Source organism: Magnolia sinica, chromosome 15 (assembly GCF_029962835.1).
Source record: "Magnolia sinica isolate HGM2019 chromosome 15, MsV1, whole genome shotgun sequence".
Taxonomy (NCBI): Eukaryota; Viridiplantae; Streptophyta; class Magnoliopsida; order Magnoliales; family Magnoliaceae; genus Magnolia; species Magnolia sinica.
In genome coordinates this window covers 17,917,057-17,940,068 of record NC_080587.1, presented here as the reverse complement: position 1 = coordinate 17,940,068, position 23,012 = coordinate 17,917,057, and the positions used below count along the sequence as shown (strand labels likewise).

Sequence of the window (23,012 nt, the reverse complement as noted above, 5' to 3'; positions counted from 1 at the left end):
CTCGATGGCCAAGGAGCTGATGCTTGGAAACAAACAACCTGCCCGGAGGAAAAAAATGCCAATTTCCTCCAACTGTAAGTTTATTCATCTCTTTTTGCATTGCCAATTTAATTAGAGATCTAATCACTACTATTGAGAACAAGTGCTTGCACGATTTCTCCCACTAATATGTTACTTGCAAGGACATCAATACCAAGAAGATCAACCTATTCAAAAAACCAGGTTGATTCACTCATTCGGTGGCCGCACCTAAGCATTGAGTTAGATCATTGATTGTCCATTAATTTCAATGGTTCACCCCATCTTGTGAGCAATGTTAACTAATTTTTTGGCTCATGGTCTTGATTATGTGGCCTACCATTTTCATGGTGCATATTTCCTACATAGGTTGCATGTAGGCAGGAAAGATGGTATGTCACCACTAGTTATGGAATCATTCCTTTGCCTATGGTGGTCTGTTTGCATTTGATTATTCACATGGGAATCAAACCAAAAACCTTTTGAGAAAAAGAACATGAGATCCTATCATATGGTAGTCCTAAAACCATTTGAGTACATTTCTAATTTTGAATCACGAATGAGATGTTGAAGATAAAGAATGCATGCGAATTGAGGGGGAAATGAAACTAATGTATTCTTATGGTATGGTACAGTCTATGAAGTTCACGAATATCACCAACGCTGTAATCCACGATATTCATCTCTTAAACAGCAAGTCTTTCCACATCAGCATATTTAGGTCCCAAGGAATTCAACTTCACAACCTCAATATCAGGGCTCCAGGGGACAGCCCCAATACAGATGGAATACATATCAGTTCATCCACAAACATCAATATCACAATTTCTACCATAGATGTAGGTGATGACTGTGTATCAATTGGAGAAGGCAGCAATGATATCTTCGTCTCGGGCATATTCTGTGGCCCAGACCATGGAATCAGGTACATGCTTGAAAACTGGAAGTTAGATCAGAAACTGGTAGGGTCTAGTATCTTCTTCTTTTTTTTTTCTTATATTGCTGATGCTTTCTCAGGAGTTTAGACTATATATTTATATCTTATTTTGTTAATAAAATAGAATTAGGTAGTTGTTTTTTCTTAATCTAAATTTTTTTAAAATTAACTACTTTCATAATGTGGCATTAAAGCTAAGATTCCAACCTCACATCTCTTTTCCTTATTTCTTCAACAAAAAACATAGTTTGTACTAATTATATCTTTCATTAGTTCTATTTGTAAATGGTGCTTGTTAGAAATGACTAATAAGAACTCTAACTGCAAATAGGGTGAATGTGATATCACAAATGGGACGGAATCAAATACAAGCCATGACTGAATTTAAGTAGAAAATAATTGAATCTGAAAAAGAGTGATGTGAAATAAAATTTAAAGAACAAACTTGAAGTATCCAATTGACTCATTTGGTCTAAGATTGCACCGCAACTCACCCGTGTCTAATGGTGACTCTAATTGAACCTAGTGGGGTGCATTTTCCCTGCTGACCCATGTGTTGAATTAGATTGAGATTGATTGAGTTATCAATTCATAATAAGAAATAAAAATATGATTACACAAGAATTATTTATTGAATTGTTTTAAATTTATTTTAACTATTTATTGAATTATTTTGGATTTATTTTTTATTTGTCAAGAATGTCAAATGCACTGTAATGAATTCTTGATTGTTAAGCTTTGGTAAAATTTGCAGCATTGGTAGCCTTGGTAAACGTGCACAAGAAAAGTCTGTAATTGGTGTACTTGTGACAAATTGCACTCTCAATGGTACCACAAATGGCGTAAGGATTAAAACATGGCCTGAATCACCAATACTTGAAGCTTCCGATATCACATTCGAAGATATCATAATGGACAGAGTTTCTAATCCAATTATCATCGACCAAAAATACTGTCCAGTCCATCCCTGCACAAAGAAGGTAACTTTCAATACATAATTCTTTGCACTTGAATTTTTTTTAGTGTGTTAAGTTATAAGAATGTGTGTTGTCCAGTTAGGGACGGAAAACGACTATCAGATCATGATTTACCATGTATTGATTGAACACAATTGATTCTATTGGATTATTTATCCATTTTATTATTCTATGTGAAAATTTGAGTTTTCTCCTTGGCTCTAGTGTTATTAAATTTTGAAGAAAAAAAATAGAGAGAGAGAGAGAGAGAGAGAGAGAGAGAGAGAGAGAGAGAGAGAGAGAGAGAGAGCAGAAAACCCATATCTAGTCCTAATTTTATTAACAAAATATTATCTATTCTAGTTTCCTACAGATGCACACAAAAACATACTGCTATAATCAACTGCCCAGCAAATAAATGAAAATAATTACACCAATACGGCAAAAGTCATATTTGCCACCCAATTTAGGCTTCTGGAATATCATTTGATTTGCATAACCATTTTACTTCATAGTAATAAACCACATCAAATCCAATGATTCTACGAGCTTCTTGTTGAATTTAAAATAACAGCTTTGCAACTAGGAATCATACACTTAAACACGGTATGTGCCCAGTCCACACCTTCCAATCTGATGTGTTTTTTTTTTTTTTTGTGAACTTGTGCAGCCCTCACGAGTACAGATCAGCCATGTTAGGTACAAAAACATCACCGGCACTTCTTCAAGCAAGTTTGCAATCAATCTTAAGTGCAGTGTGGCTGTTCCATGCCAAGAAATGCAATTTACTGATATCAACTTGGGGCCTATGGACCCCACCTTTAAGGTAATGTCCTGTTGCTCTAACGTCAATCGAGGAACCACTTCAGGTGTACAAAATCCACCACCTTGCCAAACTCAATGCAAGGACTCTTGATTAGTTCCCAAGAAATGCTGCATGTATCTATATGGTAGCATTTAAGTTGGAAGAGAATCATCATGTAATTAGTCCCATCTCTTACAGGTGTATTAGGGCCTTTGGGCGCATTCATTCATCATTGTGGTGCTTGGACACAATATCTTATCTAGTAATTAGGTTTTTTTCTAATGGAGAGATCTTTTCTAATCTCTCCCCTTCAGATCCTCCTCGTTAATCTCTTTCCAGGCTGTTAATTAAACACAAATCAGTGGGCTGGACAAACTAGATTTTCAAGACTAGTGTGTCGTTGAAATCATGAATGATATACTACATGCATTTTCTCACTAGGGTTCGAGATGAAAATTCTGGCTGATACACCAATTACTAGCAGACTCTCCTCTTTTCCAACGCATTTCTTCTGGGACATCAATGGGTACGCTGGACCCTTGGGTTTGACCCACTTCATTCTAGGCCTGGGCTGAAATATTAGACCCGAGGTCCTGACCCAGGCCAATAGATTAAGCCCGTTTATTAACTAAGCCAGGCTTGAGCTACATCTAACATCCCATCAGCCCAGTCCATCAATATCATGTATGATTAGGCAGGCCATAGGAACAACCTATATATATTTTGCAGAGTAGAGGGTTTTCGGGCTTGGCCTTGGGCCCCGGCCATCCACAATCATGACTTAGTCTTGGGCCTATTTGTCTAGGCTGATCACGGCCCTAAGCTGAAATCTGGCTGGGGTTTTACTGTGCGGTCTGGGCTTATGCCTGCTAGTAATATTAAGTTGTAATCGACTATCTCAGCCCAGGCAGGATGGGCCCGAGTTCTACTTTACGGGCTGCGCTTGGGACTGTGAGAGATCGGGGCTGGGTTTTACTTTGCATGCTGCGCAAGGGCCTATTTTTATTGGCCTGTCACGAGCTTGGGCCAGATCTGGATTGGGTTTTTCTTTGCGGGCCACGCTCGAGACTATTTGCCTAAGCCTGTCAAGGACTGCAAACTCAGGCCAGGGTTTTACTTTGTGGGCCACACTTAGGTCTTTTTGTCTAGGCTTGTCACGGGCCTGGGCAAGACTCTGTTGGGGATTTGTGCTGCGGAATCACATAGGTCTAAATCTAGGATAACAATTCAATAGTAACAAGCAATCACAGAAGAACACAAAGCTTTAACGTGGAAAACCCTTGCGGGAAAAAACCACGGCACAAAGCGATAGAAATCCACTATGAAAAGAAACTTACAAGAGAGAAGACTTACCTGATTCGAACAACCTCGAATCTCACCCTTGCTACACCGTTTTGATAACCCTAAAACCCTTTAAAATGCTTTAGAATAATTTTCCCCTTATTTAGAAAAGTCCTAGGGACCTCTATTTATAGTTTAGGCAACTTCCTTTCACACCTTGCGGAAGACTGACTCAAATTTCTTCAATCCGCATCAAATTCGGAAACGAATCTGCGTAACTACGATTAATCAAACCGAGGCTACGACTGGTCGTAGGACCCTTACAACCAGTCGAGCAATCACCACGACTAGTCATGAGTCCCGGACGCCAAAAAAGTGAGCTCGCTGGACTTCGAGTCATGCAGTGCTCGACAAGTCGAGCAGCTCCCTTGACCGGTCGTGGCTGACCCACGATTGGTCGAGCAACAGAAAAATCTGAAGATTTAAGGCTTCAGACAACAATCTCCACCAAGTCTTCAATCTTCAGCCGTGTAGCTCCTTGACCTCTTCTCTTATCTCTTCATTTCATCATAGCTTCAATCAACGCTTCTCATGCACACTGTCCTTCTTTTATGTCATCGCCAAGCCCAAAGAGTTGCATAGAACTTGAACTTTTCTGTAGGAACGACCTTGGGGAGCATGTCTGCTGGATTCACGCTGGTGTAAATCTTTTCCAATGCAACGCCTCCTTCCTCGAGCACCTGTTGGATAAAGTGGTGACGAACATCAATGTGTTTAGTACGAGAGTGATAAACAGAATTTTTAGCCAAATTGATAGCGCTCTCGCTATCATAGTTAACCGGCACGGCCTCCTGCTGAAGTCCCAACTGATTTATCATGCATCTGAGCCAAACATTTTCTTTAAACGCTTTTGTCATTGCCATATATTTTGCTTTGGTCATGAAAAGAGCCACCATGGACTGAAGCTTCGACATCCAACTGATTGCTCCACTCGCTAGTACAAACGAGTATCATAAAGTAGACTTCATAGAATCTATACTGCCTGCGTAATCAGAATCCACATACCCCTACCAACTTTGTTCCTGTCTTTTCAAAAATTAAGACGTAGTCTTTTGTACCTCGAATGAATCGAAGTAGCCATTTCACCGCCTCTCAATGTTGCTTGCCGGGGTTTGACATGTATCTGCTCACAACACCAACTGCCTGTGAAATATCCGATCTCGTACAGACCATGGCATACATTAAACTGCCAACCACATTTAAATAGCGCACATGAGACATATCCTTCTTTTCGTCATTGGATTTAGGATATTGTTCTAAGGAAAGCTTGAAGTGAACTACGTGGGGAACGCTTACCAACTTTGTCTGGTCCATCCCATACTTGATCAATACCTTTTCAAGATATTCTGCCTGTGACAACCAAAGTCTTCTCTTCTTCCTATCTCTATGAATATCTATGCCGAGAACCCTCTTTGCAGCCCCCGGATCTTTCATCTCGAATGTCCTTGATAACTGAGTCTTCAGTACGTTGATTTCAGACATATCATGACAGGCGATTAATATATCATCAACATACAGTACTAGGATGATGAATTTTTCATCACTCAGTGTCTTGTAATAGACATAGTGATTGTATTCACTCCGAGTAAATTTCTAACTCACCATGAAAGAATCAAATTTTTTATACCACTGCCTAGGTGACTGTTTCAGGTCGTACAACGACCTCATTAACCTGCAAACATTTTTCTCTGCCCCTTTAACTTCGTAGCCCTCTGGTTGCTTCATGTAAATCTTCTCTTCCAATTTTCCATGCAGGAATGCAGTCTTCACATCCATCTATTATAACTTAAGATTGTATTGGGCAACCAACGCCAATACGAATCTGATAGATACCTGCTTAACCACCGGCGTGATTATCTCTGTGAAGTCGAGCATAACCCTTCGCTACCAACCTTGCTTTGTATCTATCATGTTTCTTTTTGAATAACCACTTGCATCCGATCGTTTTTCAGCCCACAGGAAGCTCCACCAGCTCCCATGTGTAATTTTTGTGCAACGAGTCCATCTCATCATCCATCGCCGCCTTCCACTTTTCTGCATCAGGCTCATCAAGAGCCTCCTGAATAGTAAATGGGTCTCCCTCATCTATAATGAGGGCATATGCAATATTAGAGTCGTCCATGTATCTTGTCGGTAACCTGCGATCACGCGATGGGTTCCTTCTCACAGGTAGCTGCTCCACCTGACCCTGTACTGCTGTCTTCGCGTTTGTCTCTGCCTGTGTATCATCTGTATCAACCTGGACGTCTACGATCACCTTTTTCGGTTCCTCTTACTCCTTTTGTTCATTCTTGCGAAATAGGGAGCTTTCATCGAATCTGACGTCACGACTAGTGATAACCTTGCGTGTGACCTTGTCGAATAACCTGTAACCTTTCACACCAATGTCATAGCCAACAAAAATATACTTTTTGGCCCTATGATTTAGCTTATCTCTCTCAACTGACGATACATGAGAGTAAGCCTCACAACCAAATATGTGTAGATCTGAGTAGTCGATTTTCTGACCACTCCATACTTCCTCTGTGATTTTACATTCAATGGCCATTAAAAGAGACCGGTTCACCAAATAATAAACCATGTTAATGGCCTCAGTTTATTGGTTCTTGCCTAACGCAGCATTACTTAACATGCATCTAGCCCTCTCCAGGAGAGTCCGATTCATTCGCTCAGCCACATCATTTTGCTCAGGCGTGTGGCGCACTGTGTTGTGCCTGATGATCCCTTCATGCTTGCAATAATCATTAAACTCAGTGGAAGTAAATTCTCCACCATTGTCAGTCCTTAAAACCTTTATTTTTCACCCTAACTATTTTTTTACCATTGTCTTCCATTGCTTGAATATGGTAAAAACTTCGGATTTATGTTTCATGAAGTAAACCCAAACTTTTCTGGAGTAGTCGTCATTGAATGAAAGAAACCATGACGACCCCCTAATGAAACTTCTGACGATGGCCCCCATACGTCAGAGTGCACATAATCAAGCACTCTCTTACAAACATGTTTCTAGATTTAAAAGATAGTCTAAATTGTTTACCATATATATAATGCTCGCATATATCTAATTCAGAATTTTTAAAAACTGAAATCAAACACCGATCAGAAAGTACTTTCATGCCCCGCTCGCTCATGTGGCCCAGACGAGCATGCCACATACGTAGAGACGTGGAGTCTGCAATAGTTGCTGCCGCTCCACCTTCCAAAGTGCTCCCAATCAATCTGTAAAGGTTTCTATGCCTCTGGGCTCTCATAACTACGAGTGCCCCTTTTGAAACTTTAAGGACACCATTAATACCAGTGAACTTGCACCCTATAGCCTCGAGTGCACCGAGAGAAATCATACTTTTCTTTATATCAGGAACGTGCCTTACGTCAGTTAAGGTACGCTCCATCCCATCAAACATCTTGATACTCACTGTACTAATAGCCACAATATTACAGGCATTGTCATTACCCATAAAAACCTGTCCACCATCACATTCCTTGTAACTGGCGAACCAACTTCGATGAGGAGTCATGTGGTAAGATGCTCTTATGTCAAGTATCTACTTGTCTTTATGATTGTCGTGTAAGTGACCAATCATATAAACAGACAGAACATCACTACCACTTGATTTTTCATCAGATGTGACCACATTGACCTCTTTGGAAGAAGCCGCTGAATTTTCTTTCTTCGTTTTAGGATTTTTACAATCCTTCTTCATGTGTCCAGACAACCCACAATTCCAACAATTTAATCTTCATTTACCCTTGCCCTTGGATTTGGATCTAGGTCTTGAGGATCCTATACCTCTCTCAGAATCTCTGCTCCTCGTAATCAGTGCATCGGAAGATGCTCCCATGTCACTGTTTAACTTTCTCATAGCCTTTTCTTGAAGGGCTGAGATAACAGTGTCAACACTTAGAGTTTTATTTGCGGTGCACATCGTGTCCCTGAAAGACTCATATGATGCAGGAAGAGAATTCAACAATATACATGCCTGTTCCTCATCTTTGACCACTTCCTCCATATTCAGCAATTTGCACATCCATTTATTAAAGTTGCTGATATGGGCTTCTAGATCTCCACCCTCTGCCATCTTGAAGGTATAACATTGTAGCTTCAGGTGCAAGTGATTTTCAAAGGACTTCTTTGCATAAATGTTCTCTAACTTCACCCACAAACCAGCCACAGTTTTCTCCCTCAAAACATTATAAAGAACCTTATCTGTGAGACATAAACGGATAGAGGTTAAAGCATTACTATTAATGTTTTCCTATTCATCATTTTTCATGGTAAATTTTCGCTCCTCAAGAGCCTTAATCTCGCCTTACTTGGTTAATAGGCTAAGCATCTTAACCTTCCATAACTCAAAATTATTTTTGTCCGAGTACTTCTCAATATCAAACTTGCCATTTTCCATTATTACTAATCCTACAGATTTAGATCTGTGCCCCAACGATTGCTCTGATACCACTTGTTAGGGATTTGTGTTACAGAATCACACAGATCTAGATCTAGGATAACAATTCAATAGTAACAAGCAATCACAGAAGAACACAAAGTTTTAACGTGGAAAACTCTTGCGGAAAAAAACCACGGCACAAAGCGACAGAAATCCACTATGAAAAGAAATTTACAAGAGAGAGGACTTACCCGATTCGAACAAACTCGAATTTCACCCTTGATACACCCTTTTGATAACCCTAAAATCCTTTAGAATGCTTTAGAATAATTTTTCCCTTATTTAGAAAAGCCCTAGGGACCCCTATTTATAGTTTAGACAACTTCCTTTTGCACCTTGCGAAAGACTGACTCAAATTTCTGTAGTCCACATCAGATTCGGAAATGAATCTACGTAACTACGACTAGTCGAGCCGAGGCTACGACTAGTCGTAGGACCCGTACGACTGGTCGAGCAATCACCACGACCGATCGTGAGTCCCGGATACCAAAAAAGTGAGCTCGCTGGACTTCGAGTCGTGCAGTGCTCGACAAGTCAAGCAGCTCCCTCGACCGGTCGTGGCTGAGCAATAGAAAAATCTGAAGATTTAAGGCTTCAGCAAACAGACTCAGTCTTGGGTTTTACTTTTGTAGGCTATGTTTGGGTTTATTTGTCTTGAACTGTCATGAGCCTCAGCTAGATTCAGGCTTGCGTTTTACTTTGTTGCCCATGCTTGGATAGATCTGAGCCTGGCCCAAACACAGCCGTGGACAGCCTATGGGTAACGACTGAAAGATGTTCAGAAATTGTACGCATGCCCAAAAATATTCACCATACTGGACCCATTGAACGAAAGGCCGAAATCAAATTTTCCCATTTGCCACATTGAAAATATGATAAGTGATACTCCTAATTCCCACATCCTTGGTAAGAGCTTTCTATACATCCCGTTGAATTGGCAGGAATTAAAATATAACTATAAAAACCCAAACATCACATCAGAAGGAGAAACGTGTGGGTTTCAACACGTTTCACAAATTGAAAGACCGTGGAATTGAAAATCCATTTTCATGGACGGATGTGTCTTCACAAATTGAAACCGTTGAAAACCGATTTCATTTCCACGTCTTTACAGTGAAACAATAAACATCACATTGTAACAATCTTCATTGCAGATAAGCAAACATATTCTTTTTATATTTCTGAGTGAGGGAAATCAAACAAGAGTATCTGGGTCAAGTATATTCGCAATGGTTCCAACGATGTCAGAAAGACGATTCAGGTCGTTATTTCTGTGACTCAACGGAGATTTATGACCCTTCTCTCCGAATGAATCTTCGCATATTAGAGCTTGAGCACCAACAATCTGAATACTGAAATCGATATTCTCATAAACCTTAGAAGCAAAGAACATGATTGCATCTGAGATCCCAGCAAGCGTATAGTCGTATTTTTCAAGGCAACCGTTAAGCCATTTCTTCATAACAGGCTCGGTGGCATTTTCCAACAAGTGAGAAATGAATTATGTGTGTCCGTGGCATTGCGCAACGTTAGATGGAGGGATATGTTAGCAAGGCCAACTAGATCTGCTTTTGCTGTTCGAGGATCAGAATCTAAGGTGTGGATACAGAATTTGTAGTAAATTGTTGACTTACATGTCTTGTGAATTAATGAAGAGCTCGTGGAATATGAAAATTGAAGGAAAACGGTGACTGATACTAGTAGAATTGGGAACGAGAAAAGACGGCCCATCTTCTTTTCTTTCTTCTTTCTTAGCTCCTTTCATTTTCATAAAAGGAGCGTGAGTTGGCATTTTATAGGGACCGTACTCAAGTCCAATCACTTAGGCCACAAACTCACCGTCCATTTAGCAGATAACTTCCAACCTGTTATGTGTACGTGACATCCAACCTCTGCAATAGGTTTGACCAATCATGCTTTCAAAATCAACAACTTTCACTCATCAGGTTGACGACATGCACTTGTATTTTGTCAGTTATGATAAGTGAAACATTGCTTCTAATGGTGTGGCCCACTTATGAATGGATGGATATGATTTTTGAGCCGAATGATGCTGGTGATGGGTCAACCTATTCGAAGGATTGGATGTCAGACGGTATTGACAGATTGGACATTACCAGTTGGTTGAATGGTTCTGGTCCAACCGATTTGGACTCATGGCAGGTGGCTGGCTGGTGGTCGGTGCTATGTGGGCCCACCATAATGTGTTTCATCCATTTTTACGGATAATTTTAAGGCTTCATCCCAAAATGAGAGGGATAAGTGATCTTGAAAAATAGATGGACGGCATGGATGAAACACATACATCTTGGTGAGCCCACATAGCACCGACCACTGGCCATTGGTTGGTGGTGGGGAGTAGCCAATCCGTTTCGGGGACGCGGATTGCGTCCTGCGCTAATCCGGACAGTAATCTATCTGGGCAGGGCTCTGTGGGGCCCATTGGTGATATAATAGTTTCATCCACGCCGTTTATCGCTTTTCTAGGATCATTTTAAAATATCATGTTGATTGTGTGATTCATGCATCTGACATTGCATAACATATAAGCATTATAGACATTGCTTCATCAGGGCTGTAGCTTCCACAGATACATTGTGGATGACCATGTTTGGATACCGGAAATGTTATTTGAGCATACCAGGTGCATAGGATGCCCATGAGTGAAATTCTCAAAACTTCCATGGTACCAAGGATCCGCTCTAACGCCGTAACCTGGTAGAATATATGAGCAAACAAGGGCCTTATACCGTTAGGCCGCGACTCCCACTATCGTGTAGTCGGTTGGATAGGGGTGTGGCCTTATTCGCCTGATGTAAGGAGGCATTGATAGGCTGAGTCTGACCACCTCGTGAATAGGTCCGCTACGGTCAAGTCTTGCTGGTGATTGACTATCCACAGGCAGGTAGTGAGGTCTCTTACGCTCGTTTGACTGTGCAGGGTCTGTAGAGTGGCAGTCATCCATCAGTGTAATAGACCCCGGTGATTCCCTTATAATGGAAATATACTTGATATGTGGATTGGATATGAGCACCGACATTACTTCGTATTACATTTGCATCGACCGTTTATGTCTCATATTGCATAGTATTCATGTTAAGCCTTGGCATGGCTCCCAGTACTCATTGCATTATATTATATAGCCGACCCAACCATCTTACAGGACAACACGTGAATTTAAGGATTTTGAGTGGTTGTCCTAAAAAGCCCGATATGATGATTGGATCGCTATGGTTTATAGTGCATCCTATTTTCATGATGTGGCAACTTCTATTTTTTATGAATAGATTGCATTCACCATTTTGGGCCCCACATGCGGCTACTTGCATACTTTTTACTCTGCAACTCGTTGCGTCAGGGAGATTATGATTTGATTTCTAGACAGCTGCCACCAAGCACCTTAAGTTATGTAACAAGTTGTGTTGTTGCGTATGTCACACAGATGCCCTTATTGGGCCCACTTGTTGAAATGGTCCGATGATTTGAACCGTCCACTTTCTTGGTGACTAACGCATATAAACCATAATTATATTGTAATGCTAAAGCGAAGATTCTGACCGTTGATTTCTCAAGTTTAACAGGGTTCTCTAAAATTTTCTCATTAACGTTCTAAATCAATCTTGACAGTGATAGCTAGAATCATCCGTGTAAGGAAATTATCCTCAACGTGATAGCTCTGATCATTAATTCTATTTGTAAATGGTGCCTGTTAAAATGACTAGTAAGAACTCTAACCGCAAATAAAGTGAATGTGATATCACAAGTGTGACGGAATCAAATACAAGCCATGACTGAATTTAAGTAGAAAACAAATGAATCTGAAAAAGAATGATGTGAAGTAAAATTTAAAGAAGAAACTTGAAGTATACAATTGACTCATTTGGTCTAAGATTGCACCACAACTCACCCAAGTCATAGGGGTGACTCATCTAATTGAACCTAGTGGGACGTATATTGGCTACTGACTCATGGGTTGAATTAGATTGGGATAGATTGAGTTATCAATTCATAATAAGAAATAAAAATATGATTACAAAAGTACTATTTATTGAATTGTTTTAGATTTATTTTTTATTTGTCAAGAGAATGTCACTTGTTGTACATAGTGAATTCTTGATTGTTAAGCTTTGGTAAATTTTGCAGAATTGGTAGTCTTGGTAAACATGCACAAGAAAAAGTCTGTAATTGGTGTACACGTCACAAACAGCACTTAGCGTAAGGATTAAAACATGGCCCGAATCACCAATAATTACGCTTCCGATATCATAATCGACAGAGTTTCTAATCCAATTAGCATCGACCAAAACTACTGTCCAGTCTATCCTTGCACAAAGAAGGTAACTTTCAATACATAAGTCTCTGCACTTGAAATTTATGAGCACGTCAAGTTATAAGGTGTGTCATCCGGTTAGGTATGGGGAAAACAACTATCAAATCATGATTTACTGTGTTGATTGAACAAATTGATTCTATTGGATCATTTATCCATTTTATTATTCCACGTGAAAATTTGAGTTTTCTCCTTGGCTTTAGTATTATGAAATTTTGAAAAAAAATATAGAGAGAGAGAGTGGAAAACCCACATCTAGTCTTAATTTTATTAACAAAATATTATCTAATCTGGTTTTCACACAAGTGCACACAAAAATATACTATTGTTATCAATTTTAAGGTCCAACTGCCCAGCAAATAAATAAAAATAATTACACATGTCATATTTGCCACCGAATCTAGGCTGCTGGAATCATTTGCTTCACAAAACCATATTGCTTCACAGTAATAAACCAAATCAAATCCAACGATTCTAAGAGCTTCTTGTTGAATTTAAAATAACAACTTTGCAACTTGCAATCAAACAGTTAATCCACACCTTCCAATCTCATGTGTTTTTTTTTTTTTCTTTGTTTGTGAACTTGTGCAGCCCTGATCACGAGTTAAGATCAGCCATGTTACATACAAAAACATCACCGGCACTTTTTCAAAAGAGTATGCAGTCGAGCTTAACTGCAGTTCGGCTGTTCCATGCCAGGACATGCAATTTACTGATATCAACTTAGGGCCTATGGACCCTACCATTAAAGTAACGTCCTGCTGCTCTCATGTCAATCGACCAACCACTTCAGGTGTACAAAATCCACCACCTTGTGAATTTCCATGCAAGGAGTCTTGATTAGTTCCAAAGAAATACCGAGTGTATCTACATGGGTAGCATTTCAAGTGTTTGGAAGAGCGCCATGTAATTAGTCTTATATATCTCTTGTTGATGTATTCAGGCCTCTGGGCTCATTCATTCATCATTGCAGTGCTTGGACACAATATCTGTAATTAGGTTTTTTCTAATCTCTCTCCTTCAGATCCTTCTCGTTAATCAATCTCTTTCCAATCTGTTCATTAAACACAAATCAATGTGCTGCACAAACTAGATTTTCCAGAATACTGTATTCTTGGAATCGTGAATGATACTACATGCATTTTCTCACAAGGGTTCAAGATGAAAATTCTGGCTGATACACCAATTACTAGCAGACTCTCCTCTTTTCCACTGTATTCCTTCTTTAAATTAGCTACATGAGCAACTTGGGCCATTGATAGGTAGGCTGGCCCCTTGGGTTTGACCCACATCAATCTAGGCATTGGCTGAAATACTAGACCCGAGGTCCTGACCCAGGCCTATAGAATAATCACGTTTATTAATTGAGCCAGGCTTGAGCTGCTTCTAACATCCCATCAGCCCAGTCCATCAATATCATGTATGATTGGGGGCAGGACAAAGGAACAGCCTAGATTTTGCAGAATAGAGGGTTTTCGGGCTTGGGGGACCCGGCCATCCACAGTCATGACTCAGGCTTGGGCCTATTTGTCGAGGCTGATCACGGGCCTAAGCTGGACTCAGGCTGGGGTTTTATTGTGCGGCCTGGGCTTAGGCCTGCTTGAATTTGTCCTATCACAGCCCAGGCCAGATGGGCCCAAGTTCTACTTTGCGGGCTGCATTTGGGTCAGGGAGAGATCATGGACAGATGTGTTTTCACAAATTGAAACCATTGAAAAATGATTTCATTTCCATGACTTTACAGTGAAACAATAAACATCACATTGTAACAATCTTCATTAAAGATAAGCAAACATATTTATTTATTTTTTATTGAAGAGAACTCGAGCAACTTTGAGTGAAGGAAATTAATCATATTCTGGCGAGTTAATGATAGATGCAATGGCCCCAACGATGTTAGAAAGACGATTCAGGTTGTTATTTCTGTGACTCAACGGAGATTTATGACCCTTCTCTCCGAACGAATGTTCGCATATTAGAGCTTGAGCACCAACAATCTGAATAGTGAAATCGATATTCTCATAAACCTTAGAAGCGTAGTCCCTGAATGCATCTGAGATCCCAGAAAGCGCATAACCGTAGCTCTTAAGGCAACTGTTAAGCCATTTCTTCATGGCGGGGTCTGTTGCATTTTCGAGCAACCGAGATATGTATTCATGAGTGTCCGTAGCATTTCGGGACATTAGATCGAGAGAAATGTTAGCTAGGCCAACAAGATCTGCGGTTGCTGTTCGAGGATCAGAATCCAAGGTGTGGATACAGGCTTTCTTAGCTGCATGGGAAAATGCATGTTCCTATGCTGGTTGTAGAACGAGCTTCATGGTACCTGATGGAGAGTTCTTACTCGGCCCCATTACATTTACTGGGCCATGCCATCAGGAATCATCTCCTGAAGTTGTGATAAAGGGACTAGTGAAGGCTCTCCCAAACCTTGTTGCATTTACTTATGATAGTTGGATAAAGTTCATACACTTGGACGGGTTGACAGTGAGTGGTGGAGGAATTATTGACGGTCAAGGATCTAATGCTTGGAACCAGACAACTTGTCCAAAGAAAAAAAAAATGTCAATTTCCCCCAACTGTAAGTTTATGCATATCTTTTTCCATGGCCAAATTTACAAGTTTGCAGTCCATTTTGATTGCGGTGCAGTTTTTCCATGCCAAGACATGGAACTTACTGATATCAACTTAGGAAATATGGACCCCACCAGTGAGGTAGTGTCATGTTGCTCCAACGTGGATCGACTTACCACTTCAGGTGTACAGAATTCACCACCTTGCGAAACTCCATGCAAGGAGTCTTGATTAGTTCCAAAGAAATACTATGGGTATCTTATACGGTAGCATTTGAGTGTTTGGAAGAAAGTCTTGTAATTAATAATCTCTTATGTGTATCCGGGCCCATTCATTCCCCATTGTGGTGCTTCTATAGGACACCATATCTTATCTTGTAATTAGGATTTTTATCTAATGGAGAGATCGTCTCTAATCTCTCCCCTTCATATCCTCCTCACTAATCAATCTTTTTTTCCTGAAAAACATCAGAGGTTGGGATCAGAGGCCCTGATACATAAACACAATAAAGCATGTTTTGTTATATATACATGAATAAACTCTTCTTAGTTCAATTGAAAATTTTCTTGTGTACTCCTCTCTTCCAACACATTGCTTATTGTCCACCCATTTTTCGAGATCATTTTAGAGCGGGCCAAAAAATAGGTAAATCTAAAGCTCAAGTGGACCCCACCATAGAAAGCGATGGGGATGGAATACTTACCGATGAAAACTTCTTTGGGGCCACATGAGTTCTGGATCCACCTCATTTTTTGGCCTATGCCATAAAATGAGGTTACAAAACAAATGAATAGTTTAGACATAACAGGTACGTTACTTTCAATAATTTCAAATGATGGTGGGTATATCTATTCAATTTAACCACGGTATTACAAACAAAGCATGGAATTAATCATCATGTAATTAGTCCCATCTCTTACAGGTGTATTAGGGCCTTTGGGCGCATTCATTCATCATTGTGGTGCTTGGACACAATATCTTATCTAGTAATTAGGTTTTTTTCTAATGGAGAGATCTTTTCTAATCTCTCCCCTTCAGATCCTCCTCGTTAATCTCTTTCCAGGCTGTTAATTAAACACAAATCAGTGGGCTGGACAAACTAGATTTTTAAGATTATTGATCCAATTGCATATGGTGCACACCCAAAATTTACACCAAGAAGATAACATTAGTTCAATTGAAAATTTTCTTGTGTACTCCTCTCTTCCAACACATTGCTTATTTAAATTGGCTACATGGGCAACTAGGGTTATCAATGGGTAGGCTGGTCTCTCAGGTTTTGGCCCACTTCAATCTAGGCTTGGACTAAAATACTAGACCCGAGGTCCTGACCCAGGTCTAAAGATTAAGTCCATTTATTAATTGGGCTTTGTTGAGGCTGCATAGGTTTTAAAAAAAGAAAAATCACTATCACATGTGACTAGGCAGGCCAAAGGAACAACCAAGATTTTGCACGATAGAGGGTGTCTGGACCTGGCCTTGGGCTCAGGCCATCCATAGTCATGACTCAGGCTTAGGTCTATTTGTCTAGGCCGATCATGAGCCTAAGCTAGACTCTGGCTGGGGTTTTACTGTGCTAGCTAGGTTCGAGCCTGCTTGTATTCTCCTATCACAGCCCAGGCCAGATGGGCCCGAGTTTTACTTTGCAGGCATTGGTTCGGCGTGAGAGAGATCAGGGCTGGGTTTTACGTTGCAGGGTACGCAAGAGCCTATTTTTCTAGGCCTGTCACAGGCTTGGACCAGATCAGGAGTGGGTTTTGCTTTTTGGGCCAGACTCAAGAGTGGGCTTTACTTTGCGGGCTGCACTTGGACCTTTTTGTCTAGGCCAGACTCAGGCCTGGTTTTACTTTGCTGGTCACACTCTCGCCTATTTATCTCAACCTATCACAGGCTGGGGTAAGACTCAAGCCTGTGTTTTCCTTTGCAGGCCGGGCTTGAACAGATCTTAGACTGGCCTTACGAGCCAAAGATGTTTAGAAACTGTCCGCATGCCTAAAAATATTCACTACACTGGACCCAACATCAGAGAAAAGGCCGAAATCTTTTTTCCCAGTTGCCACTTTGAAAATGAGATAAGCGATTCTCCCAACTCCCACAACCTTTGTAAGAGTTTTCTATACATCCTGTTGGATTGAAAGGAATCAAAATATAAATACAAAAACCCAAACGTCACATCAGAAGAAGGAGAAATGTGTGGGTTTCACAAATTGAAACCGTTGAAAACCGATTTCGTTTCCACGACTTTACGGTGAAACAATGAACATCACATTGTAACAATCTTCATTAAAGATAAGCAAACATATTTATTTTATTGAAGAGAACTCGAGCAACTTTGAGTGAAGGAAATCAATCATCCCGTTCCGGTGGCATAAGGATAGATGCAATGGCCCCAACGATGTTAGAAAGACGATTCAGGTCGTTATTTCTGTGATTCAATGGGGATTTATGACCCTTCTCTCCGAACGAATGTTCGCATATTAGAGCTTGAGCACCAACGATATCAACAGTGAAAATCATACTCTCATAATCCTTAGAAGCAATGTCCCTGAATGTATCTCTGATCCCAGCAAGCGCATAGTCGTAATTTTTCTGGCAACTGTTAAGCCATTTCTTCATAGCAGGGTCGGTGGCATTTTCCAACAAGTGAGAAATGAATGCATGTGTGTCCGTAGCATTGCGCAATGTTAGATCGAGAGAGATGTTAGCCAGGCCAACAAGATCCCACTGTATAAATAGTTTGAATCAATGAAACATAGCCCTATATCCAATGATTAAATTCTCCACCAACTCTCTTAGTATATGATAAAACACATCTATCAAGCTTAAAAATGACACTCCCCGAGTGCAAATATGTCAAGAGATTATGGGGTCCATCCTCGGGTGGGCCACACCGTAATGTTCATGTAAAATTCCCAACCATCAGGTGTGTCAACCCATATTAGGCGAAAGGCTTAAAAATTATATTTATATATGATTTAGGGAGACCACATCATTAGAGAAGGTGTATAAGGTTGTAACACCCTGAATCTCAGGTGCCGAGTGAATACTCGACTCCTCATATTCCGGGTATCACTTATGCATTGTGGAAGCAGATTGTATGGTTTATTTTACTTGGCATAATAGCATTTGAGGAATGTAAGATGGATCACGCGACGTGCACTGAAATGGATGCAAATTCTAACTTAAAGTATGACTAATCGAGAAGATGTGTATGTCTAGTGTATGGGACCGTATCCCAGCAAAAATACATACGGTTCTAAAATGCAAAATGTCTAAACTCAAAATCTATCGCTGCCCCTAAAGCAACCTATAGTGGCCCACCCAACAGCTATAAATATAAAAACTCCTCCTTGGAGTCCACGGATGCCTCCTCTAATGTGTCGGACTCCGGGGTACCTTCATTTATGATAGAGTCTGGTTGATATTTTAAAACATTGTCTTAGAGTGGGAGTGAGTGATCAACTCAATGGTTCCATTAGCATTAAGTTACGAATGTTATCAATTCCATGAGCACAGATAATGATAAAACAACTTAAACATTCAATTCATATATACTCTTGTTAATGCATGTGCATGTTATTATGAGATGGTGCATGTCCTCACAATTCAACACTCCCTCATAGCGACTTCGACGCCTCATTCGTAAATACCAACACTCTATCACACGACCACAATGCCTAAATTGCTACAACCTGTACTAATGCAATGCGACGAGTGATCATGTTATCCGAGTATTTTATTCAAGTTACATTCATCCAACAAGATTGGGGAAGCCGAAACACCTCTGTTTTATCGATGTCCCTAACCCGATCACTAGGCCCAAGGGTGCCCGTAACGGCCCCGTGCCTACTATCCTTAATCTGTCTGGGTTCGTCACTCCCAGATGAACTCATATGATGGGAAATATTATGAATTAAATTGCTCGCAGTCACTATAAGGAGGCTCGTCACCCTAATATAGGCCAACAACGTGAACATAGTATCTCATACCACCATACCCGCCTCCCCGAGGCTCGGGGATCATAACACTAATGGTCATGAGTAGGCCTCTTTGGGGTGCAGGGTGCTTCAGATTCAAGCGGGCGTGGTCATACATGATAGACACACATAGTTGGTCAGCTAGTAGACTAGTTCGGTTGACTCGGGTGAACTCTGCAATTATCCTGTGTCGTCCAACTATTGTTGATTTGTCTGTGTTCAACCTAGGTTAGTCAGACTAGCCTGAGGCAGCCACCCTAAGTAGGGCTATCCTTCCAAGTTTTATGGTTTGTCAGCTAACCAGATTAACCAATTAGCCACAATCAATTAGTACACTGCATGTTTTACTCGTCGTAAGAATAGTAAGGAATACAAAACAATAAATCATGAGGGTTTTACTTGATTTAGGCAATTTATCGAACATGCAAGCGTACTACCCAAATTATCACAATTCACATGTGAAAAGGCAAAATTAGGCGTGTATGTAGGAGAATAATATGGAGCATGAACAAGAAATTTAAGTAATTTCTCTCTATTATGACATGCAATTAGATGTTCAAGCTACATTACGCAAATTTTGAAAATTATCGAAAGCAATTAATTGAACAAATATACACTGATTAGCATGCAAACATCTACTCACTACACATACCATTAATTGCAATATGGGTTCGATAATCGGTAACCTAAGGGTAATGGTTTGAACCTATAAGTGGTTCGTCATTTTTTTTTAAATAATCTTGCCGCTCTTGAGGTTAAGGTCTGTAGATCAGCGTGTCGGTGCCCTACACCAGTAAGTTTAGCTTGCAAGAGGGTATGCAATTAGCCTATAAGGCTCAAACCATGAGGAGCCTTCGATAGTTACCTCTTTCTTGTCGTTGGGTTGTTTCCTATAGCACGACACGGTCGTAAGCTATGTAGCTGCTAGTTGTGGCGGAAAAATCTCCCAAATCAGCTCCACCGAATGTTTCTTTCTCCCTCTATCCCTACTCACTCTCCATGTTTGCAATTAAAATTTCGTATAGGAGTGAGGGAGTGAATTTACAGGCTTTTTATAGTCTGAGATTTGTGCACAAATAACCCTGGGGACATCTTTTCTACTAAACTTGCCCTTGGCGGGCTTTTTTTTTTTTGTCCCACAAGGTCCCTTTGGGGGCCTGTTGGCTCATCTGCACTAAGGGGCAGGTGCCCCACCATAAAATATATGATTGGTCACAATCGGGTAGAGATTAGATGCTTTGATCAACCATGGGGACCCCACTTGCGATGGAGGTCATCGGTGATCGATCGATGACTCGATTATATGGATGCGAGCGGGGAAATATCCTTAACTCGTGCCTCGAGTTTGGTCGTAATCCGATGGTCGAAAAGTCGTAAATTTGTAAAAGAGCTGGTAACCTATTTCACATAAGTTTCAAAATTTTGCTCAGGAGATTTTGCGTGTAAAGTGTTTTAACTTTTGGCCCAAGTTGTATGATTCTAGGAACTTTCTTGGTTTGCCACTGCGATGGGCCTCAAGCCTAGTGAGGTAGATGATCATCTACAATTTCAGACCTAATGGAACTATGATTGAGTGGTCTAGATCTATTTTGGTCTGTCGAGGTGGTTTTTGGGAGAGCCAACCCTCGAAGTTTGCTTCGGGTTCGGTCTTACTTGGGTGTAGCTATGTTTGCGATGACATCCATTCACGATTTGTGAAAGTGGCCGTTCAACCCTGTTCATCCTTAGTTTCTAGGGCTTTGCACACTTCCCCATGTAGTATACCTAGAACGGTCTTGGGGCGGCTCTGCTGGTGGACGCCCTAGGGTCATGCGTCGTTTGGCTCAGGTGTTACAAAGGCAATGCTCATCCTCTGAATTGTCTCCATTAGTGTGACATAAGTGAATCATGGATAAGAGTGATTTTTTAGACAAAAGCATATTAAGACAGTGCACAAATGCTTCCAAATGCATGGCTGCAAGCCTATTGACACTCTTGTCGACAAAGGTTATGGACTTTGTCTAAATATCTGCCCTAAGACGGATGCAAAAAAGAAACAAACTAAAATTATACAATTTTTATGTGTTGGTGCGATTGGCAATTTGATGTATGCCATGATATGCACTTGACCATACATCAGTTTTGCAAGTAAGTTATCAAAGTAATCTAAGACTAGCTTATTGGACAGCTGTCAAGAGGATATTTCGATACCTACGTGGGACCACAAATTACATGCTATGCTATAGAGGTCATATCTTCGCATATGAAGACACAATGATGTATACTGTGGTAGCGATTTGAATGAGCACAAATCTACTTCTGGATACGTGTACATGCTCAATGGTGAGGCCATCTCTTAAAGTTGTAAGAAGCAGTCTTGTATAGCACTTTCTACCATAGAGTCGGAGTATATTACGGGTTGCTCTGCCATTCAAGAAGCTATATGGTTGAGAAGGTTCCTTCGATATTTGAAATGTATACTGCATGCTAATGACAATGTCATGGTGTATTGTGATAGCATGACTGCTATTTATGCAAAGGATCACAAATATCATGGCAAGTCACAACACATTTAGATATGTTATCACCATGCTCGAGATATAATGGTGAAGAAAAATATTGTCCTAACGCATATACCCACTAGTGAGATGATTGCTGATCTGCTAACTAAGTCGATTGCTTGAGATCCTTTTCAGACTCACATGGAGTCTAGGTTTTCGTAGGATGTTATTTTGTGACATGGACATTTTGGCATTGTCTATTCGTTAAATTATTGGTATTCAAATATTTGTATATTGATAATTCTTTTTGTGGACATATTGCTAGCACACACATCCACCTCGTCCTTCTATGTAAGATGTGGGTTAAGACATGTCATCGGGCAGGGGTTGTCAATCTCACACATCAACCGCCTTGGCGTAGTGACCGCGAGCAAGATGAGATGTGTGATTATGGAATTGTTGTGATTATTTTATTACTCACACATTGCCTTGAACTAGGTTCAAGACGGGGTCCTTTGAGGAATGAGTATGGTCATTCCCCACTAAGGTTGTGCAACTTGAATAAGTTAGATGTGACTCATCTAAGTGCTTATGAAAGCGATTGAGTTGAGTAGCTCAAACTAAGCGGCTAGATAACAACTGTGTTGAGATTTGGGTTTAGCTATGTTTGCAATGGCATCAATTCACGACTTATGAAAATGATTGTTCAACCCGGTTGAGAAAGAACATAAAGCATGGAAAACAGAATGAGCTCACCCCAATTGTCGAGCATGACCTCTATGGACAACTCAAACACCAACCACTAGCAGTTACCTCGGCCTTGGGCGACGTCTTGTTATCGCGATCAACGAATGACTTTGGGTACCAACTTGGCCCCAAGAATAGGCCCCGACCATTACCAACAGTTTGGCTTGGTCTATAAGACCTCGACCAAGCCGACTTAGGGGCCGACATCAGTGGTCGACTGCAAACCTCCTTATAAGCCGACCACAAGGAGACGACCTCTTTGGAAGCTGACCACCGTGAGATCTCCTTCATGTATGAAGAGGATTAGCTCCCCAAGATCTTGGTCAAGAATTATCGAGGATAACTCCGAATATCCTAAGGATGATTCCTTATGTAATATGCGACTGTAAGGCAAATTCATTG

At 40.6% G+C, this 23,012-nt stretch overlaps 3 protein-coding genes across 3 annotated transcripts; 1 reads left to right on the top strand and 2 right to left on the bottom strand.

Annotated features, from left to right (window-relative positions):
• The first annotated feature begins 644 nt into the window (after window positions 1-644).
• On the top strand, window positions 645-2,973 carry LOC131226836 (polygalacturonase-like). The gene is made up of 3 exons (XM_058222557.1): window positions 645-943; window positions 1,710-1,935; window positions 2,582-2,973. Exons 1-3 carry the CDS (start codon window positions 645-647, stop codon window positions 2,825-2,827), a joined length of 771 nt encoding a protein of 256 aa, XP_058078540.1. The 3' UTR covers window positions 2,828-2,973.
• An 11,706-nt stretch (window positions 2,974-14,679) lies between these two features.
• On the bottom strand, window positions 14,680-15,015 carry LOC131226835 (putative invertase inhibitor). The gene has a single exon (XM_058222556.1). The coding sequence runs from the start codon at window positions 15,013-15,015 to the stop codon at window positions 14,680-14,682; it is 336 nt and encodes a 111-aa protein (XP_058078539.1).
• A 2,737-nt stretch (window positions 15,016-17,752) lies between these two features.
• On the bottom strand, window positions 17,753-22,901 carry LOC131226834 (putative invertase inhibitor). The gene is made up of 2 exons (XM_058222555.1): window positions 22,836-22,901; window positions 17,753-18,130 (listed from the first exon to the last, which is right to left on the bottom strand). Exons 1-2 carry the CDS (start codon window positions 22,899-22,901, stop codon window positions 17,753-17,755), a joined length of 444 nt encoding a protein of 147 aa, XP_058078538.1.
• Between the last annotated feature and the right edge of the window lie 111 nt (window positions 22,902-23,012).